The sequence below is a fragment of the Pongo abelii genome, chromosome 23, assembly GCF_028885655.2.
Source record: "Pongo abelii isolate AG06213 chromosome 23, NHGRI_mPonAbe1-v2.0_pri, whole genome shotgun sequence".
NCBI classification, from domain to species: Eukaryota; Metazoa; Chordata; class Mammalia; order Primates; family Hominidae; genus Pongo; species Pongo abelii.
The window spans coordinates 43,701,655-43,711,620 of record NC_085929.1 but is presented as its reverse complement, the minus strand read 5'-3'; the positions used below and the strand labels follow the sequence as shown (position 1 = coordinate 43,711,620).

The 9,966-nt window shown below is 56.4% G+C and overlaps 1 protein-coding gene across 1 annotated transcript; it reads left to right on the top strand.

Annotated features, from left to right (window-relative positions):
- Nucleotides 1-792: 792 nt before the first annotated feature.
- C1QTNF6 (C1q and TNF related 6) lies at nucleotides 793-9,195 on the top strand. Its single transcript, XM_002831086.5, has 3 exons — nucleotides 793-1,016; nucleotides 3,730-3,967; nucleotides 6,621-9,195. The coding sequence occupies exons 1-3, from the start codon at nucleotides 966-968 to the stop codon at nucleotides 7,166-7,168; spliced, it is 837 nt and encodes a 278-aa protein (XP_002831132.3). The 5' UTR covers nucleotides 793-965; the 3' UTR covers nucleotides 7,169-9,195.
- Nucleotides 9,196-9,966: the final 771 nt, after the last annotated feature.

Here is a 9,966-nt window from a genome sequence, read left to right as displayed (position 1 = left end):
CCAGCACCATGACAGCTTACAAATACCATGGCAGTGTCTGGAAATTACCCTATATTCTCTGAAAGGGGGAGGAACCCTCAGTTTCAGGAAATTCCCACCCCTTTCCTGGAAAACTCATGAATAATCCACCCCTGTTTAGCATATGATCAAGAAATAACTATAAAAATAGCCAACTAGCAGTGTTTGGGGGTTCTCTGCCTATAGAGTAGCCATTCTTTTGTTTCTTTGCATCTCTAATAAACTGCTTTCACTTTGCTGTGTGGACTTACCCCAAATTCTTTCTGGTGCAAGATCCAAGAATCCTCTCTTGGGGTCTGGATAAGGAGCCCTCTCTGCTAACACTTGCATGATACCTGAAGAGGTCAGCCTGGTCATTCACCCAATGAACATGGGTTAAGCCCTCCCATGTGCCTGGCACAAAGAGGGCTGAGGACTGCAGTTCTGGAACACCTAGGCTCTGAGAGGTGATGTGAGTGTGGTAGCAGGGCCAGGATTCTAGCCTGTGCCTGGAGGGCCAACACCTGCACCTTCTCTGCTACCCACGCTGCCTCTGTGACTCAGAGCAGTTAAGCACTTTAGCTCAGGGTGGACTCAGGGCTGCCTCCCCCTTCCTGAGCAACCTAGGGGCTCCTGTGCCCCATGCCTGTGTCCAGTTCCCAATCATCAGGGGGCCTCAGACTCCTGCCTGCTCTGACTTTCTAGGCCTTTGAATCAAACAAGACCCCACTGGATCACCAAAGAGTTAAGCAAAGGAAATCCCTGCCTCCCTTTATCTCCGCAGAACCCAGAGGCTGAAAGGGAGGGAGCAGGGAGGAGGGGAAGTGGGAAGCGGCTCTGCCCTCTCCCTCCGCCCTCCCTCCGCCCTCTCTCCCTCCATCCCCTCCTCTCTCCCTCCTCTGCTGGGCCTGGGGGTCTGGGCCAGCAACAAGTTAGTGTTGCAGACATGGGCCAAGGAGCCAGAGGCCATGCAGTGGCTCAGGGTCCGTGAGTCGCCTGGGGAGGCCACAGGACACAGGGTGAGTGACCAGAGGCTCCTCAGCTTGGGGGCTGGGGTCAGAGCCTGGAATTCCTCTCCTCCCTCCTTGCTTCCTGGAAGCATCTCGGGCCCTGCTCTCTCCCTCTGACTGGGACAGCCTCTCCAGGCTCTCCCCTCCACATTTCCTCCTGCCTCTGGCTGAGGGCTGCGCTCCACTGCTCCCGGTTTGTGCCCGCCCCTACCCGGGCACACACAGACTCAGCTCTGCACGGCCTGCCTGGACCGAGAAAAGTTGCCCTGCCGCTCCCTCCCCAAAGAGGTCCCAGCTCCTCAGTGGAAGCAGCAAGGACCCCAAAAGTCCTCCCTGTGACTTGGTTCCCACACTTAGTCCCTGCCTGGCACCCACCCCCAGAGCTAGTTCGTGATCCTAGCTGCGGTTATGATTCCTCGTTAACGGCTTCCTGATTCCTGCTCCCAGGCCACGGTTCTGTGTCTCACAGCCTTTGACTCCCATCCGGCTGGGGCCAATAGGAAACAGAAATGCTCCCAAACCATGCCAGTCCTCTGGGAGCAGTTCTCCTTCCCATCCCATGCAGGCACAGGGAAGAAGTCAAAGCACACTTTTTTTTTTTTTTTTTAAGTGTTTTATAAGGCAGGCACTTTCCCTGCATTGAAGTCCTTCCAAATTACCTGGGAGGGAAAGGGTGGTGTCATCTCCTTGTAAGTATCAAGGAGCAGGAAGCCCAGAGAGGTTCAGCCACTAGCCCTAGGTCACACAGCTTGCAAACTATTCTGGGTCTCAGATTTGACTCTAAGACCTCAGCTTTTCTCATGAGGTCATATCTATGGCTGGGAAAAAGAAGGGAATTTTGGGATTTCCAAAACCACTGGGATTTATCATTTATAAGTAAAAGTTGAGGATGACAGTCTCAGACAGGGAGGATGTCGATCTCTGAGGATTTGACCTCCTTATTGAGCAGAACCAGGAACCCAACCAGGGTGGGCAGAGAAGAGCTTGGGAAGAGTCACCTCCAGGAAGAGGGAGGTGGTTCTGGAGACTTCCTGCCCAGCCCCCTTCTCCTGCTGCTACCACCCAGCTCTGGGGGTGGGGGGCAGGGCTCCTGCCGCTTTATTTATTTTTAATTTTAATTTTTGAAAAATAGAGACAGGGTCTCACTATGTTGCCCAGACTGGTCTCGAACTCCGGGACTCGAGTGATCCTCTCTCCGTGGCCTCCCAAAGTGCTGGGATTGCAGGAGTAAGTCACTGCACCTGGCCATCCTGCCACTTTAAAACTCTGCCCTCACCTCAGTGCTCAGCTGAGATAGGGTGGCATTTTAAAAAGTAATAATTGTACCTTGTCTACATGTATTAACCACAAAAAAAATATTTTTGAATTCTACTAAATGTTAAAGGAGAACAAAAAGGAAATAAACAAAGAAACGCCAGAAGTGTAAAAACCAGTCTGGTTTCAAAAGCAAAGTTTCTGATCCTGTGATAACTCGGCGCCAGCCCCCAGAAGCTGCACCACCTCAAAGGTCTTTTTGCCCGGCTTCCTGCCCACCCAACCCAGGACTGTCTCTAGCGCCTGGTGTCCAGGCTACTTCCTGCCTCTCTCCTGGAGCCCTAGACCCCTTCTTGGCCAAGGCCAGAGACAGATCCTCACCAACACTTACACTTTTCTGATCCTTTAGAATTTTTCATACCTCCTAGTCCTACCCCTTAATTCCAATCTACCACCTTGGCATCTGATTGGCAGGTCTAGATGATTGACACAACCATCTTCCAGTGAATTAACTCTCTCTCCAGAACCCTCCCTGCAGGGCTTCTGGATAAGGTCGGGTTGCATATATTGTTGACTGCACAAAGGTGCTGAGCAGGGAGGTGGACTAGTGCCAGCCCTTGCCAAGCTGTACACCCTCAGCATCACTTCCCTCCAAAGGAGACTCTTATCATTTCTAATTTGTCCAGAGGGGCACCTTCCTTACTTTGCACAAAGGCACTCTAAAGACTAGCAATGGGCTACAGTCAAGGACCCAGTATTCCTTCTTCTGACTGCTCAGCGATGCAATGACACCATCATCGCGCACCACTCCACATGCTCTCATGGACGTTGCTTTCTGTCTGCCAGGATCAATGAACTCTCCTGTCTCTTTTTTCAGAACTATGGTGTTCTCACACCAAAGCGTGGGCTCAGCCACCCATCCCCTCTCCTGAGAACAAGCCTACAGAACCCTCCACGTTTGTCCCCAGTGTTCACTAACCTCTGTCCTCCTGCCCGGAGGGCATGTGTTTGCTGGTGATAGTGGAGTCGGTGGCAAGAAAATGCCAGAGGGAGGTGCGCGGGCGGGAAAGCATTTGATGGTCTCCTGGGTTGCCACCCATGGCCAGCTGGGGCATCTTCTCACCTGCCCCAGCAAAGCTTCCTGGGATGGCTGTCTGCTCTCAGCTGTGGCTGTTTTCAGAGGGGCTTCATCCTTCCAAGGCCTGTGTGTAGCAGAAGCCTCCATGGACTGGGTGCCGGGAGACCCAGCATTCAGGCCCTGCCCTGCTAGTCTCCTCCCAATCTTGGGGAACTTGCTGCTCTGTGGAGGTCTCAGTCTTCTTGTCTGATAGATGGGGACAATAACCTTCCCTCTGGAGTTAGGTCCGGAGTGCTCTGGCTGGGGGAGGCAGCACCTGCCCACCCCAGGCATCGGCACATAGTAGATGTTGAGTGAAGTGTAGTTCCTGTCCCTCCTTCCTTGTTCCAGGTCACCATGGGGACAGCTGCCCTGGGTCCCCTCTGGGCAGCGCTCCTGCTCTTTCTCCTGATGTGTGAGATCCCTACGGTGGAGCTCACCTTTGACAGAGCTGTGGCCAGCGGCTGCCAACGGTGCTGCGACTCTGAGGACCCCCTGGATCCTGCCCATGTGTCCTCAGCCTCTTCCTCCGGCCCCCCCTACGCCCTGCCTGAGATCAGACCCTACATTAACATCACCATCCTGAAGGGTGAGTGCCCTCCCGTGGGGCCTGGTAGTGGGCAGGGAGGGCCAGGGAGCTGAGGTGGAGGGAGTAGAGGGCAGGGCGGAAACCTGTCCAGACTCCTCTTTCATTCTGAGTTATTGAGCCCCAATGTGAGCCTGGACTGTTCCAAACACTGATGACGGAGTGTGAACAAACCAGACCAAGATGCCTCCCGCCTGAGCGCCTGTTCTCGGTGGGGAGACGGGCTGTGAGCAAGGGACACATCACCTAAGTTAGTGGAGTGGAATGTTCGATGGTGATCAGTGCTCTGGGAAATGAAAAGGGGCTTCAGGAGTGCGGGTCTGGGCTGCAGGCTGCATATTGAATGGGGTGGTCAGTGGAGGACCCATGGAGCACAGACTCCTAAGAAAGAGGTGGTGGAGGAGCCTCCTGGCAAAGGGCACAGCTGGTGCAGAGGCCCTGGGGCAGGGCCGGGAGATGCACCAGGCTCAGATCACATGGGGTGCTGTCACCACCGGCCACTGTAGGGACTTGGGCTCCGCTGAGTGGAGTGGGAACAGTGGCAGGTTTGAGTGGGACAGGGACTTGATCCCACCCAGGTTTCAAATGGATCCCTCTAATGTCATGTGGAGAGCAGCCAGCGGGGGCCAAGGGTCAGAGCAGGCAGCCCTGTGGGGCCTGTCCAGGTGAGGGCCATCCAGATGAGGGCTGTCCAGGTGAGGGCTGTCCAGGTGAGGGGCGTCCAGGTGAGGGGCGTCCAGGTGAGGGCTGTCCAGGTGAGGGGCGTCCAGGTGAGGGCTGTCCAGGTGAGGGGCGTCCAGGTGAGGGCTGTCCAGGTGAGGGGCGTCCAGGTGAGGGCTGTCCAGGTGAGGGCTGTCCAGGTGAGGGGCGTCCAGGTGAGGGCTGTCCAGGTGAGGGGCGTCCAGGTGAGGGCCGTCCAGGTACGGGCTGGCTACCCACTCTCTCAATAGGATGCGGAAGGACTCGCTTCCCTTCCAGGCTGTGGTGGCTGATGGCTGTGACCAGGCCTTGACATCCTTAGCTTCCGTCTCTGCCCACAACAGCCCGTGAGGTCAATATTTTCTTATTCCTCTCACTTTGCAGATGGGGAAACTCAGTCTTCTGGGGCCACACAGCTGTCAGGGATGGAGCCAGGATTTGTTTCTGAGCTCTCCCCGGGGACACTCCACTGCACAGCCAGTGGTCACCTGGCACCCGGCCTGCCCTTGTTCTGATTTCGCGGTGAGGACATTGCTCTTCCTCACACCCCGCTCCCCACCCAGCTTCCCCAGGGCTGACTTAGCTCTCGGCATGAGGTTGGAGAGGTGCCTGGCTGCTGATGGTCCCTCCTCATTGCCCTCCCCAAACCCAGGGTCACTGCTCCTGGGCCCAGCTCAGCAGCCTGCTGGTAGATGGGTAGGCTGCCGTGGCTGAGGGACCCTGGGCTGGCTTTGGGAGTCCTGGGTCCCAGCCTCACCTCTTCCGCCCCCTTGCCCAGTGAGTCAGGCTGGTCTCTCCCCCGCCCTGAGCTTGCTGCCTTATTTGTAAAAAGAAGATAGCCCCTTCATCCTGTCCACTCTCCACTCCTTCCTTTCCTTGGGCTGGGGCACAACAAACTTTCTGCACAAGGTCTGGAGCTGTGCAGGTGAGGACGCGGTTCTTCAGCGGGGCGGTGGAGCCAGACCCCCGCAGAGCTGTGGACTTGCCCTGCCCAGCTCTCTGGGCTTCCACCTCAAGGTCCTGTGCCCTCCTTTCTGTCCCCTTCCCCACCTGTGGAAAACACAGGGCCTTCTAGCCCATGCAAGGATGTGGTTGCTGGTGTGACTCCAGGCACTGTGACAGGTGGCAGGGAGCTATGTGAGGTCGGGTCCCTCCAGGCGTGGGTGGTCACCTGCTTTTCTTATGTTGAAAGTCAGCCTGGACTAAGGGCCGGGCAGGGCTGTGCCTGCCTGGGGGCCATTGTAAATGCTGCCAGACCTCAGAGCAGGTCGGGGTGGGCCAGCTGTGCTGGGTGAACTGTTCTGCCCCTTATTTGCAGGGTTTGCAAAGTGCTTTCCCACAGGAAATTTTGTTGAGGGCTCACAAACATCCCTGAGGTGGACACAATCCTCTTTAAAATATAGACCAGAAAACCGAGACCCCAGCCGTGGAGTGCCCGAGGTCTCACGGGGCAGGACTGCCAACCAAGGGCCTCCTGGCTGCTAACCTGGGCTTTTCCTCCAGGTGGGCAAAGGTGTTTTTCTTGGTTTCTTCCCTGGGTCAGAAACCCAAAGTACGTTCCAGCACATCCCACATCCCCGCCAGCCTGGACTGTGCTGTGGTCCTGGGGTGGGGGCCTGGGCCTGGCCTCCCAGAGACAACAGTCGGACCCTCCCTGCTGGGTGAGGGGAAGTCAAGTCACCCTGGGGACAGACCATATTTTAAGTCCTGCCTCTTCTGCTCCTGCACTGTGTGGCCCGGGGTGAGTCCTTAACCTCTCTGTGAAGTGAAGATGGTCATGATGTTTTCTTTAGGCAGGCATTTGCGGAGGCAATGTCTGGCATACAGTAGGTGCTAAATAAATGCTGGCTTCTTCTCGGGGCCAGGACAGGGGCACAGCCATCACAGATGAGTGTGGGCACCTCCTTGGAGCAGGCTCAGATGTCCACCCTGACTTGTCCCCTTTTTACCCCCACAGGTGACAAAGGGGACCCAGGCCCAATGGGCCTGCCAGGGTACATGGGCAGGGAGGGTCCCCAAGGGGAGCCTGGCCCTCAGGGCAGCAAGGGTGACAAGGGGGAGATGGGCAGCCCCGGCGCCCCGTGCCAGAAGCGCTTCTTCGCCTTCTCAGTGGGCCGCAAGACGGCCCTGCACAGCGGCGATGACTTCCAGACACTGCTCTTCGAAAGGGTCTTTGTGAACCTTGATGGGTGCTTTGACATGGCGACCGGCCAGTTTGCTGCTCCCCTGCGCGGCATCTACTTCTTTAGCCTCAATGTGCACAGCTGGAATTACAAGGAGACGTACGTGCACATTATGCACAACCAGAAGGAGGCCGTCATCCTGTACGCGCAGCCCAGCGAGCGCAGCATCATGCAGAGCCAGAGCGTGATGCTGGACCTGGCCTACGGGGACCGCGTCTGGGTGCGGCTCTTCAAGCGCCAGCGCGAGAATGCCATCTACAGCAACGACTTCGACACCTACATCACCTTCAGCGGCCACCTCATCAAGGCCGAGGATGACTGAGGGCCTCCGGGCCACCCTCCCGGCCGGAGAGCTCAGGTGCTGGTCCCGTCCCCTGCAGGGCTCAGTTTGCATTGCTGTGAAGCAGGAAGGCCAGGGAGGTCCCCGGGGACCTGGCATTCTGGGGAGACCCTGCTTCTTTCTTGGCTGCCATCGTCTCTCCCAGCCTATTTCTGCTCCTCTCTTCTCTTGGACCTATTTTAAGAAACTTTCTAACCTAAATATTCTAGAACTTTCCCAGCCTCATAGCCCAGCACTTCTCAAACTTGGATATGCATTCGTATCACCTGGGGTTCATGTTAAATGCAGATTCTGACTCAGCAGGTCTGAGTGGGCCCAGGATTCTGGGTTTCTAACAGGTTCCTGGGTGATGCTGATGGGGTCGGTCTATGAACCACACTGGAGCAACCAAGTTCTAGAACTTTCTCAATATTCTAGTACTTTCTGAACATTCTAGAATCCTCCACACATTCTAGAAATCTCCCAACATTTTTTTTTTTTTTTTGAGACAGAGTCGTGCTCTGTTGCCCAGGCTAGAGTGCAGTGGTACAATCTCAGTTCACTGCAACCTCTGCCTCCCAGGTTCTAGCGATTCTTCTGCCTCAGCCTCCCTAGTGGCTGGGATTACAGGCGCCTGCTACCATGCCTGGCTAATTTTTGTATTTTTGGTAGAGATGGGGTTTCACCATATTGGCCAGGCTGGTCTTGAACTCCTGACTTCAGGTGATCCACCCACCTCGGCCTCCCAAAATGCTGGGATTACAGGTGTGAGCCATCGTGCCTGGCCTCTTCCAACATTCTTAAATTCTCTCATCCCTCCAGGGCTCCCTGTGCTATGTTCTCTTTACCCCCTCCCCCTCTTCTCTTGCTCAGGCCTGCACCACTGCAGCCACCGTTCATTTATTCATTCATTAAACACTGAGCACTCACTCTGTGCCGGGTCCCGGGAAGGGTGAGGGGGTCAGACACAGGCCCTGCCCCTGCCCTCAGTGACTGGCTAGTCCAGCCCAGGCGGGGAGAGATGTGTGCATAGGTTTTAAAGCAGACCCAGAGCTCATGGGGGCCTGTGTTCTGGGTGTTCAGGTGCTGCTGGTCCTCCATTACCCACTGCTCCCCAAGGCTGGTGGGACGGGGTCCTGGTGGCAGGGGCAGGTATCCCCTTCCCGTTCCTCATCCACCTGCTCAATGCTCATCGTTAAAGCAAACCCCAGGGGGCCTTGGCCAGGTCAAGGGTTCTATGAGGAGAGGACCCAGGAGTGTGGGGGCATTTGGGGGGTGAAGGGGCCCCCAAGGAATGGAACCCACACCCATAGCTCTCCCCACAGCTGATACGGCATCCTGCGAGAAGACCTGCCCTCCTCACTGGGATCCCCTTCCTGCCTCCTCCCAGGGCTCTGCCAGGGCCTTGCTCAGTCCCTTCCACCAAAGTCATCTGAACTTCAGTTTCCCCAGGGCCTCCAGCTGCCCTTAGACACTGATGTCTGTCCCCAGGTGCTCTCTGCCCCTCATGCCCCTCTCACCGGCCCAGTGCCCTGACTCTCCAGGCTTTATCAAGGTGCTAAGGCCCGGGTGGGCAGCTCCTCGTCTCAGAGCCCTCCTCCGGCCTGGTGCTGCCTTTACAAACACCTGCAGGAGAAGGGCCAGGGAAGCCCCAGGCTTTAGAACCCTCAGCAGGTCTGGGGAGCTAAAGCAAAGGAAGAACCTCGGGCCTTCCGTTTCTTCTTCCAGGGTGGGGTGGCCTAGTGTCCCCCTAGCCTTCCAAACCCAGGTGGCCTGCCCTTCTCCCCAGAGGGAGGCGGCCTCCGCCCATTGGTGCTCATGCAGACTCTGGGGCCGAGGTGCCCTGGGGGGTGATCTCTGGTGCTCACAGCCGAGGGAGCCGTGGCTCCATGGCCAGATGACAGAAACAGGGTCTGACCAAGTGCCAGGAAGACCTGTGCTATAAACCACCCTGCCTGATCCTGCCCTGGCCTGACCCTGCCACGCCCTGCCGTCCAGCATGATTAAAGAATGCTGTCTCCTCTTGGCAATTCTGACTGGTTCTTTCTGCTCGGCTCCCTCTGCCCACTCTGCGTGCTCCCTGCCCACAAAGAAGCGAGCCCCCAGGTCACGCAGCTGGCGCGCCTTGGAGCTAGTGGCACCAGCATAGAGTCAGCCGTGTCACTCTCTGGTTGTGACCTCGGGCAAGTCCCCATATCTCTGCGCCTCGGTTTCCTGTCTGTAAAATGAGGACGATGGTAATCTACCTCATGGGGTGGACATAAGGATCAGATGCCAGGTTGCTCAATGAGTGCCGCATTCATGCTCAGCATCTACTGAGCGCCAACTGTGTGGCGCAGAGCTGAGCACCTGTGCCGTTTATGCTCCAGTGAGGCACACGCAAGCCCCCCCACCTTCCGCCCCGGGGACCCTGTCACATGTTTTGTGTTTAATTATGATGAGAGAACTGTTGGATCTTCTCCGTGGGAAAACACACACTACTACATTGTACAATGGAACATCTTGATGGATCTGGCTTTCTTTTTTTTTTGCACTCCAGGCTGGAGTGCAGTAGCGCAATCTCGGCTCTCTGCAACCTCTACCTCCCGGGTTCAAGTGATTCTCTTGCCTCAGCCTCCCGAGTAACTGGGATTACAGGCGCCCACCACCACACCCAGCTAATTTTTGTATTTTTAGTAGAGATGGGGTTTCACCATGTTGGCCAGGCTGGTATTGAACTCCTGACCTTGTGATCTGCCCGCCTCGGCCTCACAAAGTGCTGGGATTACAGGCGTGAGCCACCGCGCCCGGCCTGGCTTTCT